We start from the raw sequence: 17,625 nt of genomic DNA, 5'->3' as shown, positions 1-17,625 counted from the left end.
AGTTAAAATCTCTGAAATAAACAGGAATAGAAATAGAAGTATGAGTTTCTACCTCTGGAAAGAACAGAAAAACACGAAGCTGGTTTGCTGTGTAGATTCAGAGAGGTGAAGCAGATAATTGATGCAAAGTCGCATGGTTTCTGATTCAGTACCTTCATTTGATTTGTTGGTAATTAGGAGGAGTTGAATTTTTAGAGAGGAAAATAAAGCAACTCTGGGAATAAATGAATGTGGATATAGGTTGAAAGAGGAGAAAGAATTCAGCAAGGGAGGTTAGCAAACAGGTTACTGCGTATGTCCTGAGTTATTACTGTGATATGGAAATAAAATATATTCCAAACAATACTAATGATGAGTAATTGCAGTGAACTGACTCTCTTGGCTGCCACTGGAAGGTGAACTCCACCAAAGCGAGAATCTTCTCACATTTATCTTTGCATCTCAAGAGCTTAGCCCAGAGTTGGCACATTGTAATTAATAAATAAGTGTCTGTTGAGTGAATTAATGACTGGCTAGAACTGAAAGGTTGTGAGATGCAAAATATCCTCACATGTCTGGATCTTAAACTCAACACATGGGAAGGATGGCCACACAGAACAAAGGTGACTGGGTCGTGTGTTACTCCTTCCAGAGTGGTTTTGAAGTAGGCTTAGGGGCTCCCAGGTTTGTTAGATTCATTCTAGAACATAGGATAGCCATGATCATCTCACCTGGCATGTTTCTGCACAGCTGAAGCTAGTGGTCAAGGGCCCTTTTCTGACCACAGATGGCCCAAGAAATGCTGAATCAATGAGGAACCATGTTGGTAAGCTTCTAAGGGTAGAAAAGGGCAGCACAGACCAAAGTTAATGCTCTTCTACTTGGGTCTAAGCTTTATATCTCGTGCCAGAGAATGTGATGAGATGAGGTCCCTGGGCTTCCTCCGAAATTTCTTGTGGGTGCCTGATTAGTGTGTATTGCTCATTTTTATTTTCCAGAAAGGGTCTTCTGCCACTGAAGGACAGATCTTTTGAAAATGCTAACATTTGGAATTTTATTTTTGGGGAATGGATGTAAAAAGGCACTCAGAAAACTCAGAGACTCATAACAGTTTAATTATTTCAATAAGTTAAATGGTAGACAACATGTAAGGGTGTGGGTTATCTCTTTTATGCCACACTGTGCAGTCTGTTTTGGGTTCCTCTTTGTTTCCAGGTGCCATTCCAAACTGAGTACCTGGAACAAGGCCTGGAATAAATTAAATGCTCAATAAAAGCTTGTTGAATGACTGACTGAATGCTGCTTTCTCCTCCCTAGCAGCTGGCTAAGCCAGAGACATTTGAAATGTAGCTGGGTAATTTTGGTCATGTAGGAGTTCAGATTCATACTGAAAGAGAGTGAAGACTGGGCACACAGATCATTTCTCTAGAGAGCTCTTTCCCTCAACTGCTTCCTGAAAATTACACTTGTATTGGCTTTTATGTTATGGCACAAAATCTACTCATCTAGTCAGATGTTAGAAAAAGGAAAGAGATTTACAGAGAAAAAAAGAAATTGAGGAGCACTCTTAACCAAAAAATGTTTGACCAAAAACTAAGCCCTTAATGTAAAGCAGAATTTTCTAGAAATAGTTTATTTAGAGATGGAGCCTTGTCATAAACTGTGGTAAAATGATTCTCTGATTAAAGAGTAAACAGCAAGGAACGATGCCTGATACCGACCATAGACAGAATTCTTTTGAACTGGAGTTTTTAAGTTCAACACTTAAAACAATTTCTATATTATGTATTATGGTGGAAATAGACTTGTAAACTCTTGGTTATCCATACATATTTCCTGAATCTCAAGTGCCAGCTAGTGTATCTCTTACAGTGCTTTGCCCTGAAAATTAATCATAATTTATGGACTATGTCCCAGAATGCAGATGTTTGATTTTTCTTTTCTTTTTAATACCATTTCACAGAATGAAGTGTGTACAATTCTTTTGATTCCTTTTATACAGAGAAGATTCTTCTTGCTTCAATGCAAATTCTACCAAAGCCTGTTTAAGTTTGTCCCCGTCATGTTAGAAATTCTAATAGGGAGGGACAGGAACCCCAAGGTCATCACACACTAGCAAGAAGAATGAAGGGATATGTCTGAAATGGGACCCTGTAAGAAAGAGCTGTTGCCAAAGAATCTGTCATTCCAACCAAACAACCTGGGGCAATTTAGTCCTGAACTTCCAGCGCTGTTGCCATGGTTTCTAGACAAAGACGACAGGGCTGTATTCCAATTATATCCTTCAGAATGACAGGTAACTGAAAAATAGGAAATGGGATAATAAAATCTCAGGTCACCCAGAAGAGGTGTGATAACTACAAGTGACACAGAAATGAGAGATGAACGTCTATGTTTGTTTAAGAAATGCTTTTGTGATTTAGAATGCAAATGTATATTGGGCAAGTCCTCCAGACTTTCCATAGCAATTTTATCCATCATCTAGCTCCTTATTCAAAGCCAGGTGTCTCCCACTTAATAGAAATGTTCTTAATAACATTTTAAACTTAAGGAATCTGGGTGCCTGGGTAGCTCAGTTGGTTGAGGAACTGCCTTCAGCTCAGGTCATGATCTTGGAGTCCTGGGATCAAGTCCCACACTGGGGAGTCTGCTTCTCCCTCTGACCTTCTCCCCTCTCATGCTCTCTCTCACTTTCTCGTTGTCAAATAATAAAATAAAAAGGAACCTGTGAATTAACAGTATTTAAGAGAAAAAAATCTTGAACAGAGAAAAGTAAAAAGTATTTCTTGAGTTCTGAAGATATAGCTATGTCATTTTTCCCCCTTAATGCTGGGGTCAAAGCTTATTCTCGGTTTTTCCCGTTTGAAGGCATTTATTGCAAACTTTGCCCCTAGCTTTGAACCATGTTTGATAATCAGTGTTATTTTGCCAGAGTTTTCTCTTCTGTTTTCTCTTATGTTATTGGCTGTAAGGAAGATCCTTGCCTTTTCAATGAGAGGAAATTTTATGTAGAGATCAAAGTGTTCACAATGAGCTCTAGAATGGTATTGGTAGTATTAGTTTTGTATTCTCTGAGTTAAGCAGAAATAGAGCATTTTTTTTAATCCCCAAAGCAGCATTAAATAATTTACATAATCTTTAAAGTTTAAAACAATTTTTAATGTAGAGTCTTTAAAATGTTAAGTCTCAGTATATTCACTTATAAAATGGAATAATCCCTATCTCTTAGAATCGTGTCTTTAAATTAGATAAACTATATAAGGTCTTTAGCTCAGCATCTGGCACATACCAGTAAGTAAATGTAGTTTTGTCATTGTTACTACGATTAAACTATCTTCTGTTGTATACATTGTGATAAATGTGAAGCTATTACTATCACAGAGAAACAAGTGAACAAAATTGGTAAATTTAAGGATTTAAAAACCATATATCCACAAAAAGGTTTTAAAGAAGTACTTTAGATGTGAGATTAGATGTGTTTGAATGATAGTGAAAAGAGCATGAATTTACTAAATGGTATTTCAAGGACTACTGCCTGCAGAGTGAGATGGAGGCTTCTAGATGGCCCGAAGCCTGCAATCATGCCTCCTGAGTTTTTCCTTAAAGATATTCATTTTTGACACTGTGAGGACAACATAACATTTTTGTCAACATATTGAATATAACTGGTACGGTTTTATGAAGATCAGCTTTATCATTTTCTTTCTATGCATAAATTCGAAGAGTTTAGTTGGATCCTTAAGTTTGATTGTTACTGTATTCAGGATACATCTTTTTTTCCTCAGCAAGAATTGGTTTGATTTTATAATGGAAGTAATTAGGAAGAAATGATTTATTTAGTAAGAGACTTCTTATGATAAATCTTATGACATCAATCCATCTTCTGTATAAATAATGACAATGATAAAGAGAAAAAGAGAATGAATTTCTTTTCCTTCAGAGACTGCCTTTTCAAAAAAAAAAACAACTTGGAGGTTTGGACTAAAACCATTCACACAGTTTATTTTGCTTTGCTTGTCTGGTCTTCACATGTTGATGAATTCCTTTCATTCATAAACCCTGAAATTTGAATTCTATCCTATGTATGTACATATATGTAATAAAATGCATAATTTTGCTGAGTATTTATGATTAAAGCAAGTAGAGACCTGGGCAACTTCAGATGAAAAAAGGTAAAAAAATCACATATTATGGAGTTATATGAAAAATAGCCTTAATTTGTTATTCATATTTTGTTACTCTTCTGTTATTAAGATTTTGGAATAACTGGTTATGATAAAAATTTGAACCATTATTTCAAAAATAAATACAAAGGGTGAAAACTCCAGTAACCCAATTTCTTTTGTCTTCATTTCTTTTCTCTCAATGTTCTAAGTGCTGTGGAAGGAGTGTTTTGTCTGTGGAGAAACAGCTTTGTGGGCACACCAAGTTTTCTGCCGGCAAATGGGATTTTGAGTTATTTCTTTAATGCATTTCTTTATGGCATGGCTACACCTCACTGAAACATCAGAAGGAAGCAGCTTCTCTGATCCAAAACTTACCTGGAAAGGTGACATATTTATTTTTGTTGTCATCTTACAACATAGGTCATGACACAGCACGATGACAACTCTACGGGAATCATCAAAATTATGTAGACATTGTGTGGAGAGGGTCTCGGTAACTTACCTTAAAAGAGATTTCATATTGTTCTCCTCCCCAGATTTCTAAACCTGGATCATAGCCACCCAACTCCCAAAACCATTTTCGATCCACGGCGAAGAGACCTCCAGCCATAACAGGAGACCTGTGAAATGGACAAAATCATCTTTAAAGGACTATGGACATATGCTTGGAAAAAATAATAAAAGCAAACCTTAAGATAAGTTTCAGTGATCAACACTATGACACTTTCCAGCACTGGTTTTCTGTAGGTGGGTATAGGGTTCTGATTGGGTCTCTTGCTGCCCTTGGAATCCTCATGAACTTTTAACTTCACACTTCAGTTTCTAATGCGATTCATTAGAAATAATGAATGACTCCAGTAGAGTCACGCTTGCTGCATATATTTATCATTAGAGAGAAATACTTGACTGCTAGTGACTGATCTAGGGAGACGTCACTCAATTTTATGACTTCTCCTTAAGTGAAAGGAATCTTGTACTATCAGACAGATGAAAGTATAGAAAATACTCTTACAGGCAGTGTCTTTGATTTCATCTCTCAGTACGGATTCACCAAGAACTTCCCACACACAGGTCATGTCCATTTTACAGACCATGAGATGGTCAGTAGAAAAAAATAACCAACCAGAATTGGTTATTTAGATTACAATGCTGAAGGTGGAATTTAAGCTAGGCCTTTTCACTGTAATTATATTATCCTATTAGGCTTTCTCTGCCTTTCTAAGAAATATTCCATTTGGTCAAATAATAGATTTCAAGTATTCCATTCCTGTTAGGACACACTGTAGTTCCATTGCTGTGTAATGAGATAATTTATAATCATTGGACCCTGTCCTAAAATTTTTGTTGTTTAAAGGTAGTTTAAAGGTAGCTCTAGTTCTTTTGAGCCCTCAGTATGTGCTGGGCTCTTGGCTAAAAGTTTTACTCAGTTTTTTAGAATCATCCTCACTACAGCCCTGGGAATATCATTCCTATGTACTGTTTGAAGAAACAGGCAGAGGGAGTTAACGACCAGTGGACTAGAGCTAGTGGTGGTCCTGGAGCTGGACCAGATCCTCTGATTTCTAAGCCTTTGAGCTCTTTACTGCAACATTGTTTCTGTTTCAGTGTTTGGGGGTTAAGGAGAGACAATTACTTAAAGGCAGATATGAAAAAATTAGAGAATGCCTTTATGCAAAGAAATCTATAAAAACACATTTCCAACATTGTTTTTATCATCATTTTGAAAAACTTTTCAAGTAAAGGATATTTATAAATAAAAATACAAGGCATTAAGGGTTGAAGATACATATTTTCAAATATCTATAAACATAATAGACATGCCAATTTACAGATCAACTAAAGACTTGCTTTGGGTAATGTTTTATGAGGCACTTGAGCAACATAAGCCTGGATTTCTTTGTGTGTTACGTATTTCAAATACTTTGTATATTAAAATGGTACTTGGTCTAATTACTTCCATTTAAGAGTACTTTTTAAGGCATAGACTCTGTGTAGATGGAAAGATTGCAAGGCAGGAAAGGGGATTATTATACCACCTGTGAAAGTGAGTAGGATTAAAAAAATAACCTGAAGTATCTTAGGCATTTTTTTTTATTTTGTTTGAAATAAAAATCCTAGAATCAAATGTAACCTACTTTATCCCCCTCTCCAGCAGCCTAATCTTTTTCCATTTTCCACGCACTGAATTTCAGAGCCGAATTACAACTGTAGCTGGAACAAATTAGGACTGAAACATGGATTCGGTGCTGCTCCCCCATGAACACACTACCATAGGCAACCCCTGTTTCCTCAGAGCTTGGGCTAAGGGATCAGAACTTCCTGATTCTGTTCAAACTGAGCCACAAAGGGAAAGATTGTAAGTCATACAAATGCAATCTCATTTGGTCATGGAAAATCTGAGACTAAAATGCCTTAAAATTTATGCTGTGCCGAATAAATCTCAAACCTAGAATTATCATAGATCTCAAATTATAGATAGTAGCAAGAGAAAGACGTATATTGATTTTTTTGTTTACATATATATATTGTATATAATTTGTTGGAAATACAGTATCTTGTTTTCCTAAGAAGTTTAAGGAAAAAAACTGTGTAGTGTTCTAGGTTAGTTTTAGATATAATAAAATGAATCCTTTTTATCTTCATTGATGTTTTTACCAAGCTCCAAATAAATTAATGTTTCCTATCTTGATTAATGTGAATGACTGGTAAGGAGCCAACTTTTCATTTATATATTTATTTCCTCATATTTGTCCATTAATCTTTTAAACAGCTTAATTGAGGTACAGTTGACATACAATGGATTGCATATATTTTAAGTATACAATTTGATGAATCTTGACTTATGTAGGTGTACCGCTGTGCAGGTATCACCATATTCAAGACTAGGAACATATTTGCCATCCCCCCCAAGTTTTCTTATAGTCTCTCTCTTCTAACCTCATTCCCTTTGTCTAGGTTACTAATCTGCTGTTACTGTATAGTAGCTTGAGTTTCCAGAATTCTATATAAAAATCATATGATTTGTTTTCTTTTTCCAGGTCTGGCTTCTGTTATTCAGTATAGTTATTTTTAGCTTCATCTATGTTTTGCATTTACTAATAGGTCATCCTTTTTTATTGCTGAGTAGTATTCCATTTGAATGACAATATCACAGTTTGATTATCCGCTCACTTATTGGTGGACATTTGGATTGTGTCCAGTTTTGAGCTGTTATAAACAAAGCTGATATGAATTTTGTTTCCCAGTCTTTGTGTGGACATATGCTTTCATTTCTTTCTTGATGAAATGCCTAGGAGTGGAAAGACTAGATCATATGATGGGTATATGCTTAATTTTCAAAGAAATGGTCAAACTCTTTTTCAAAGTGGTTGTGCCATTTTTTATTCCCAATAGTGGTGTTTGAGTTCCAGCTGCTACACATTCTCCTCAATATTTGATATGGGCAGTCTTTTGAAGTTTAGTCATTATGATAGGGATATAATGGTATCTCAGAGTGGTTTTATTTTGTGGTTCCATGATGATTAATGATGTTGTGCATATTTCTGTCACTTCTCTCATTTTCCTTGTCAGTCTGGCTAGAGGTTTACTGATTTTATTGATCTTCTTAAAGAACTAGCTTTTGGTTTCATTGATTTTTCTCTGTTCTTTTCACTTATAGTTCATTGATTTCTCTTTGGTTTTTATTGTTTTAATCTTCTACTAACTTTGTGTTTAATTAGCTCTTCTTTTTCTCATTACTTAAGGTAGAAGCCAAGATCATTGATTTAAGAGGTTTATTTCTAATATAGGTATTTAGTACTATAAATCTTTCCTAAGCAGAATTCCACAAAAAATGATATGCAGTGTTCTCATTTTCATTATGTTCAAAATACTTCCTAACTTCTTTTTTTGTTTTCTTTCTTTGATCCATTAGGCATTTAGACATGTGCAATTTAATTTCCAAATATTTAGGGATTTTTTATTTATTTTAATATTTATATTTATATTTATTTTATATTTTGTATTTATATTTATTTTCATTATTTTATTTTTAAAAGATTTTATTTATTTATTTGACAGAGAGAGAAAACACAAAAGAAGGGGAGTAGCAGAGGGAGAGGAAGAAGCTGGCTCTCTGCTGAGAGGGGAGCCAGAGGCAGGGCTCAATACCAGGATCCTGGGATTATGTCCTGAGTCAAGGCAGACATTTAACTTACTGAACCACACAGGTGCCTCTATTTAGGATTTTTTTTTGTGTGTGTGTGAGATTTTTCTGGTTACTGATTCTAATTTAATTTCACTGTGCTCAGAAAATATACTTCCTATGACTTGAATCCTTTCAAATTTATTATGACTTTTTAATGGCTCAGAATATGGCCTATCTTGGTAAATGTTCTGTCTACGCTTGACAAAAATGTGTATTCTGTTGCTTTTAAGTGGAGTGGTCTATAAATATTTATTAGATAAATTTGGTTGATGGTGCTATTCAAGTCCTCTATATTTTTATTAATGTTCAGTTTCCTTGTTCTATTAATTAGAGAGAGGGATATTGTATGTAGGACTATAATTCTGAATTTGTTTATTTCTCTGTGCTATTCTATGAGTTTTTGCTTCATGCATTTTGTAGCTCTGCTAATAAGTACATAAATGTCTAGGATGTTTATGTACTCTTGATGAATTAGCCTTATTCTTGTTATAAAGTGACTTTTAACATCTCTGGTAATATTCTTTGGTTTACCACTTCAGCTTTCTTTGGATATGTACTATTTAAACACTAATATTTATGACTTTTTAAATTTTTTTACATTATTTTAGTCTTTAAAGTGGTTTTCTTGTTGGCAGCATATATTTGCACATTGCTAATTTATAATCTCTGCCTTTTAATTGGGTTATTTAGATCACTTACTTTTAATATGATTATTCATGTGGTTAAACCTTAATCTATCATCTTGTTTGTTTTTTATTTGTCCCTTTTATTTATTTTTTTAAAAAGAAAAAAGAGTAGGCATGAGCTGGGGGAGAGGGAGGAGCAGACTCCCCACTGAGCAGGGAGCCGGATGTGGGGTTCAGTCCCAGGACCCTGGGACCATGACATGAGCCAAAGGGAGATGCTTAATTGACTAACCCACCCAGGTCTTTTTCCATCTTTTTCCACTGAATATTGCTCGTGATTCCATTTAATGTACTTTTTGACTTAACAAAGACTCCTAGTTTTTTTATTTAAGTGGTTGCTTTAGGGTTTATATAATACTTTTTTTTTCAAGATTTCATTTTATTTACTTGACAGACAGAGATCACAAGTAGGCAGAGAGACAGGCAGAGAGAGAGAGAAAGGGAAGCAGACTCCCAGCTGAGCAGAGAGCCTGATGTGGGGCTTGATACCAGGACCCTGGGATCATGACCTGAGCTGAAGGCAGGGGCTTTAACCCACTGAGCCACCCAGGCACCCCTCATACATGTTTATTTTTGATCACAGTTTATCTTCCAGTATATTGTACTACTGCACATATATTATAAAAACCTTTTGATAGAATGCTTTCATTTTTCTTCCCCCAACCTTTGTACTTTGTTGTCTTATGGTTCCATGTGTTATACATCCCAGATTATATTATTATTATTTTTGTTTAAGCAGTCAATTATCCTTTAAAAAGATTTAAAAATAAAATTTCACATATATGAAATTATATTATGAACACCACTTTTGTTTCCTTAATTCTTTTGTGTAGACCCAGATTTCCATCCTTCCATCTTTCTGACTAGAGGACTTCCTTTACCATTTCTGGTAGTGGGAATTTGATCTTTTGCATTTATCTACATTTAAAAAAAATTTTTATTTTTAAATTTTTTATTTTTTATAAACATATATTTTTATCCCCAGGGGTACAGGTCTGTGAATCACCAGGTTTACACACTTCACAGCACTCACCAAAGCACACCCTCCCCAATGTCCATAATCCCACTCCCCTTCTCCCAACCCCCCTCCCCCCAGAAACCCTCAGTTTGTTTTGTGAGATTAAGAGTCACTTATGGTTTGTCTCCCTCCCAATCCCATCTTGTTTCATTTATTCTTCTCCTACCCACTTAAGCCCCCATGTTGCATCACCACTTCCTCATATCAGGGAGATCATATGATAGTTGTCTTTCTCCGCTTGACTTATTTCGCTAAGCATGATATGCTCTAGTTCCATCCATGTTGTCGCAAATGGCAAGACTTCATTTCTTTTGATGGCTGCATAGTATTCCATTGTGTATATATACCACATCTTCTTGATCCATTCATCTGTTGATGGACATCTAGGTTCTTTCCATAGTTTGGCCATTGTGGACATTGCTGCTATAAACATTCGGGTGCACGTGCCCCTTTGGATCACTACGTTTGTATCTTTAGAGTAAATACCCAGTAGTGCAATTGCTGGGTCATAGGGCAGTTCTATTTTCAACATTTTGAGGAACCTCCATGCTGTTTTCCAGAGTGGCTGCACCAGCTTGCATTCCCACCAACAGTGTAGGAGGGTTCCCCTTTCTCCGCATCCTCGCCAGCATATGTCATTTCCTGACTTGTTGATTTTAGCCATTCTGACTGGTGTGAGGTGATATCTCATTGTGGTTTTGATTTGTATTTCCCTGATGCCGAGTGATATGGAGCACTTTTTCATGTGTCTGTTGGCCATTTGGATGTCTTCTTTGCAGAAATGTCTGTTCATGTCCTCTGCCCATTTCTTGATTGGATTATTTGTTCTTTGGGTGTTGAGTTTGCTAAGTTCTTTATAGATTTTGGACACTAGTCCTTTATCTGATATGTTGTTTGCAAATATCTTCTCCCATTCTGTCAGTTGTCTTTTGATTTTGTTAACTGTTTCCTTTGCTGTGCAAAAGCTTTTGATCTTGATGAAATCCCAATAGTTCACTTTTGCTCTTGCTTCCCTTGCCTTTGGCGATGTTCCTAGGAAGATGTTGCTGTGGCTGAGGTTGAAGAGGTTGTTCTCCTCAAGGATTTTGATGGATTCCTTTCGCACATTGAGGTCCTTCATCCATTTTGAGTCTATTTTTGTGTGTGGTGTAAGGAAATGGTCCAATTTCAGTTTTCTGCATGTGGCTGTCCAATTTTCCCAACACCATTTATTGAAAAGGCTGTCTTTTTTCCATTGGACATTCTTTCCTGCTTTGTCGAAGATTAGTTGACCATAGAGCTGAGGGTCTATTTCTGAGCTCTCTATTCTGTTCCATTGATCTATGTGTCTGTTTTTGTGCCAGCACCATGCTGTCTTGATGATGACAGCTTTGTAATAGAGCTTGAAGTCCGGAATTGTGATGCCACCAACTTTGGCTTTCTTTTTCAATATCCCTTTGGCTATTCGAGGTCTTTTCTGGTTCCATATAAATTTTAGAATTATTTGTTCCATTTCTTTGAAAAAGATGGATGGTACTTTGATAGGAATTACGTTAAATGTGTAGATTGTTTTACGTAGCATAGACATTTTTACAATATTTATTCTTCCAATCCAGGAGCATGGAACATTTTTCCATTTCTTTGTGTCTTCCTCAATTTCTTTCACGTGTACTTTATGGTTTTCTGAGTATAGATTCTGTGCCTCTTTGGTTAGGTTTATTCCTAGGTATCTTATGGTTTTGGGTGCGATTATAAATGGGATTGACTCCTTAATTTCTCTTTCTTCTGTCTTGTTGTTGGTGTAGAGAAATGCAACTGATTTCTGTGCATTGATTTTATATCCTGACACTTTACTGAATTCCTGTACAAGTTCTAGGAGTTTTGGAGTGGAGTCTTTTGGGTTTTCCACATATAGTAACATATCATCTGTGAAGAGTAATAATTTGACTTCTTCTTTGCCGATTTGGATGCCTTTAATTTCCTTTTGTTATCTGATTGCTGAGGCTAGGACTTCTAGTACTATGTTGAATAGCAGTGGTGATAATGGACATCCCTGCCGCATTCCTGACCTTAGCGGAAAAGCTTTCAGTTTTTCTCCATTGAGAATGATATTTGCGGTGGGTTTTTCATAGATGGCTTTGATGATATTGAGGTATGTGCACTTTATCCCTACACTTTGAAGAGTTTTGATCAGGAAGGGATGCTGTACTTTGTCAAATGCTTTTTCAGCATCTATTGAGAGTATCATATGGTTCTTGTTCTTTCTTTTATTGATGTGTTGTATCACATTGACTGATTTGTGGATGTTGAACCAACCTTGAAGCCCTGGAATAAATCCCACTTGGTCGTGGTGAATAATCCTTTTAATGTATTGTTGAATCCTATTGGCTAGTATTTTGGTGAGAATTTTTGCATCTGTGTTCATCAAGGATATTGGTCTATAGCTCTCTTTTTTGATGAGATCCTTGTCTGGTTTTGGGATCAAGGTGTTGCTGGCCTCATAAAATGAGTTTGGAAGTTTTCCTTCCATTTCTATTTTTTGGAACAGTTTCAGGAGAATAGGAATTAGTTCTTCTTTAAATGTTTGGTAGAATTCCCCCAGGAAGCTGTCTGGCCCTGCGCTTTTGTTTGTTTGGAGATTTTTAATGACTGTTTCAATCTCCTTACTGGTTATGGGTCTGTTCAGGCTTTCTCTTTCTTCCTGGTTCAGTTGTGGTAGTTTATATGTTTCTAGGAATGCATCCATTTCTTCCAGATTGTCAAATTTGTTGGTGTAGAGTTGCTCATAGTATGTTCTTATAATAGTTTGTATTTCTTTGGTGTTAGTTGTGATCTCTCCTCTTTCATTCATGATTTTATTTATTTGGGTCCTTTCTGTTTTCTTTATGATAAGTCTGGCCAGGAGTTTATCAATTTTATTAATTCTTTCAAAGAACCAGCTCCTAGTTTCGTTGATTTGTTCTATTGTTTTTTTTGGTTTCTATTTCATCGATTTCTGCTCTGATCTTTATGATTTCTCTTCTCCTGGTGGGTTTAGGGTTTCTTTCTTTTTCTTTCTCCAGCTCCTTTAGGTGTAGGGTTAGGTTGTGTACCTGAGACCTTTCTTGTTTCTTGAGAAAGGCTTGCACCGCTATATATTTTCCTCTCAGGACTGCCTTTGTTGTGTCCCACAGATTTTGAACCGTTGTATTTTCATTATCATTTATTTCCATGATTTTTTTCAATTCTTAATTTCTCGGTTGACCCATTCATTCTTTAGAAGGATGCTGTTTAGTCTCCATGTATTTGGGTTCTTTCCAAACTTCCTCTTGTGGTTGAGTTCTAGCTTCAGAGCATTGTGGTCTGAAAATATGCAGGGAATGATCCCAATCTTTTGATACTGGCTGAGTCCTGATTTAGGACCGAGGATGTGATCTATTCTGATGAATGTTCCATGTGCACTAGAGAAGAAATTGTATTCTGTTGCTTTGGGATGAAATGTTCTGAATATATCTGTGATGTCCATCTGGTCCAGTGTGTCGTTTAAGGCCTTTATTTCCTTGTTGATCTTTTGCTTGGATGATCTGTCCATTTCTGTGAGGGGAGTGTTAAAGTCCCCTAGTATTATTGTATTATTATTGATGTGTTTCTTTGATTTTGTTATTAATTGGTTTATATAGTTGGCTGCTCCCACGTTGGGGGTATAGATATTTAAAATTGTTAGATCTTCTTGTTGGACAGACCCTCTGAGTATGATATAGTGTCCTTCCTCATCTCTTATTATAGTCTTTGGCTTAAAATGCAATTGATCTGATATAAGGATTGCCACTCCTGCTTTCTTCTGATGTCCATTAGCATGGTAAATTCTTTTCCACCCCCTCACTTTAAATCTGGAGGTGTCTTCGGACTTAAAATGAGTTTCTTGGAGGCAACATATAGATGGGTTTTGTTTTTTTATCCATTCTGATACCCTGTGTCTTTTGATTGGGGCATTTAGCCCATTAACATTCAGGATAACTATTGAGAGATATGAATTTAGTGCCATTGTATTGCCTGTAAGGTGACTGTTACTGTATATGGTCTCTGTTTCTTTCTGATCTACCACTTGTAGGCTCTCTCTTTGCTTAGAGAACCCCTTTCAATATTTCCTGTATAGCTGGTTTGGTGTTTGTTTGCAAATTCTTTCAGTTTTTGTTTGTCCTGGAAGCTTTTAATCTCTCCTTCTATTTTCAATGATAGCCTAGCTGGATATAGTATTCTTGGCTGCATGTTTTTCTCGTTTAGTGCTCTGAAAATATCATGCCAGCTCTTTCTGGCCTGCCAGGTCTCTGTGGATAAGTCAGCTGCCAATCTAATCTTTTTACCATTGTATGTTACAGACTTCTTTTCCTGGGCTGCTTTCAGGATTTTCTCTTTGTCAGTAAGACTTGTAAATTTTACTATTAGGTGACGGGGTGTGACCTATTCTTATTGATTTTGAGGGGCATTCTCTGAACCTCCTGAATTTTGATGTTTGTTCCCTTTGCCATATTGGGGAAATTCTCCCCAATAATTCTCTCCAGCATACCTTCTGCTCCCCTCTCTCTTTCTTCTTCTTCTGGAATCCCAATTATTTTAATGTTGTTTTGTCTTATGGTGTCACTTATCTCTCGAATTCTCCCCTCGTGGTCCAGTAGCTGTTTGTCCCTCTTTTGTTCAGCTTCTATATTCTCTGTCATTTGGTCTTCTATATCGCTAATTCTTTCTTCTGCCTCATTTATCCTAGCAGTGAGAGCCTCCATTTTTGATTGCACCTCATTAATAGCTTTTTTGATTTCAACTTGGTTAGATTTTAGTTCTTTTATTTCTCCAGAAAGGGCTTTTATATCTCCCGAGAGCGTTTCTCTAATATCTTCCATGCCTTTTTTGAGCCCGGCGAGAACCTTGAGAATTGTCATTCTGAACTCTAGATCTGACATATTACCAATGTCTGTATTGATTAGGTCCCTAGCCTTCGGTACTGCCTCTTGTTCTGTTTTTTGTGGTGAATTTTTCCGCCTTGTCATTTTGTCCAGATAAGAGTATATGAAGGAGCAAGTAAAATACTAAAAGGGTGGCAATAACCCCTGGGAAATATGCTTTAACCAAATCAGAAGAGATCCCAAATCGTGAGGGAGGAGAAAGGGGATAAAAAGAGGTTCAAAAAGAAAGAAAGGAAATAAAAAAAAAAGAAAGAAAATTATTAAAAAAAAGAAAATGAATAAAGAAAAGTATAAAAAAGAAAAAAAATATATATTAGATAAACTAGTTAAAAAACGTTAAAAAAGAAATGGGTAAAAGTTAAAAAAAATTTAGCAGAAGAAGAGAAAAAAAATGAATAAGAAAAAAATTAAATTAACTGCAAGACTAAAAAATCACAGGGAGAAAGCCACGAGTTCCGTGCTTTGCTTTCTTCTCCTCTGGAATTCTGCTGCTCTCCTTGGTATTGAAACCGCAGTCCTTGGTAGGTGAACTTGGTCTTGGCTGGATTTCTTGTTGATCTTCTGGGGGAGGGGCCTGGTGTAGTGATTCTCAAGTGTCTTTGCCCCAGGCGGAATTGCACCGCCCTTACCAGGGACCGGGCTGAGTAATCTGCTCGGGTTGGCTTTCAGGAGCTTTTGTTCCCTGAGCGCTTTCCGTAGAGTTCTGGAGGACGGGAATACAAATGGCGGCCTCCTGGTCTCTGGCCCGGAGGAGCCGAGAGCCCGGGGCCCCACTCCTCAGTGTGCCCTCAGAGAACAGCGCCCAGTAACTCCCATCTGCCTGACCTCCCGCCGCGCTCCTAGCTCACTGAGCCCTCGGCTGGTTCAAGGTAACACCGAGCTGTGAGCTTACTGTTGGCTCTGTCTCTGTAGCTGGCTTTCCCGTTCTAATTCCCACAAGCTCTGCGACACTCAGACACCCCCATCCTTCTGTGACCCTGTGGGACCTGAGGCCACGCTGCCCCCGTGTGGGCTTCGACCCGGTTTAGCCTCTGGAGAGATGTCCCTCAGTAGAACAGACTTTTAAAAGTCCTGATTTTGTGCTCCGTTGCTCTGCTGCTTGCCGGGAGCTGGCCCCTCCCCCTGGAGTCTATCTTCCCGTGGCTTTGGATTCACTTCTCCGCTGGTCCTACCTTTCAGAAAGTGGTTGTTTTTCTGTTTCTAGAATTGCTGTTCATCTCTTCGATCTGCCGATGGATTTGCAGGTGTTTACAATCTTTAGATAAGGTATCTAGCTGATCTCCTGTTAGCTGAAGTAGTCTCAGCCTGCTACTTCTCCGCCATCTTGACTCCTCCCCGCATTTATCTACATTTTTAAAGACGTAGTCATCTTGTCATCTACATTTTCAAGGACACTTTAGTTGACTATAGAATATAGGTTAACAGCTTTTTTCTTTCAATCCTCTAAAGATTTTGCTTACTCTCTTTCTCATTTGCATTGTTTTCCATAGAAAATGTGTTATTTTTATCTTTGCTTTTCTGTTCAGACTGTTTCTCCACCACTCCGACTTCTTGAGATCTTTTCTATGTCATTGGATATGAAATATTATTTAGAACATGACACATGCTATATAATTTTCTTGGTACAATTATGCTTGGGATTACTTGAGTTTCTTGGATCTATATATATAGTTTTCATGAAATCTGGATAATTCTTGGGCATTATTTCTCTCAGTATTTTTTTAAGTAAAGGATTTTATTTATTTGACAGAGAGAGAGAAAGAGTACAAGCAGTGGGGAGCGTGACAGAGGAAGACAGAGAAGCAGGCTCCCCACTAAGCAGGGAACCTGATGTAGAGCTCAATCCCAGGACCATCAGACCATGATCTGAGCTGAAGGCAGATGCCTAAACCACTGAACAACCTAGGTTCCCCTCTTCCAGTATTCTTTTTGTTCCTACTTTTTGTTCATATCTTCCAGAGACTCGAACAACCTAGGTTCCCCTCTTCCAGTATTCTTTTTGTTCCTACTTTTTGTTCATATCTTCCAGAGACTCGAATTATACACTTTGTTTTCATAACTTCTCTTTTTGTGTTTCATTTTGGATGTTTTATCTTCCAGTTTACTTTTTTTTTTTTTTTTTGGTAACATCTAATCTGCTGATAACCCCATCTAAAGCATTTTTAATCTGACACCTTTTTTTTCACCTTTACGATTTTATTTTGCTCTTTTTATTTTTTCATGTCTCTGCTTAAATTTCTTCCTTTTTTTTTTTTAAAATATTTTATTTATTTTATTTGACAGAGAGAGAGATCACAAGTAGGCAAAGAGACAGGCAGAGAGAGAGAGGAGGAAGCAGGCTCCCTGCTGAGCAGAGAGCCCGATGCGGGGCTCGATCCCAGGACACTGGGATCGTGACCTGAGCTGAAGGCAGCGGCTTAATCCACTGAGCCACACAGGCGCCCCAAATTTCTTCCTTTTTAAAAGAGATTTTATTTATTTACCTGACAGAGAGAGAGAGAGCGCGTGCACGCACGCAAGTGAGAGCACAAGCAGGGGAAGAAGCAGAGGGAGAGAGAGAAGCAGGCTCTCTGCTGAGCAGGGAGCCTGATATGGGGTTTGATCCCAGGACCCTGGATCATGACCTGAGCTGAAGGCAGATGCTTAACTGACTGAGGCACTGAAATGTCCC

At 37.2% G+C, this 17,625-nt stretch overlaps 1 protein-coding gene across 2 annotated transcripts in view; it reads right to left on the bottom strand.

The window, feature by feature from the left end:
• Positions 1–17,625, bottom strand: part of GALNTL6 (polypeptide N-acetylgalactosaminyltransferase like 6) — a 1,222,158-nt gene that overhangs the window by 109,812 nt on the left and 1,094,721 nt on the right. For both annotated transcript variants that reach the window (XM_032332218.1, XM_032332219.1), the window contains exon 8: positions 4,648–4,765. In XM_032332218.1, the coding sequence (XP_032188109.1) occupies positions 4,648–4,765 (118 nt within the window). The remainder of the gene's footprint in view (positions 1–4,647; positions 4,766–17,625) is intronic.

Source organism: Mustela erminea, chromosome 2 (assembly GCF_009829155.1).
Source record: "Mustela erminea isolate mMusErm1 chromosome 2, mMusErm1.Pri, whole genome shotgun sequence".
Taxonomy (NCBI): Eukaryota; Metazoa; Chordata; class Mammalia; order Carnivora; family Mustelidae; genus Mustela; species Mustela erminea.
The sequence above is the reverse complement of the archived record's forward strand: the minus strand, read 5'-3'. Positions and strand labels throughout refer to the sequence as shown.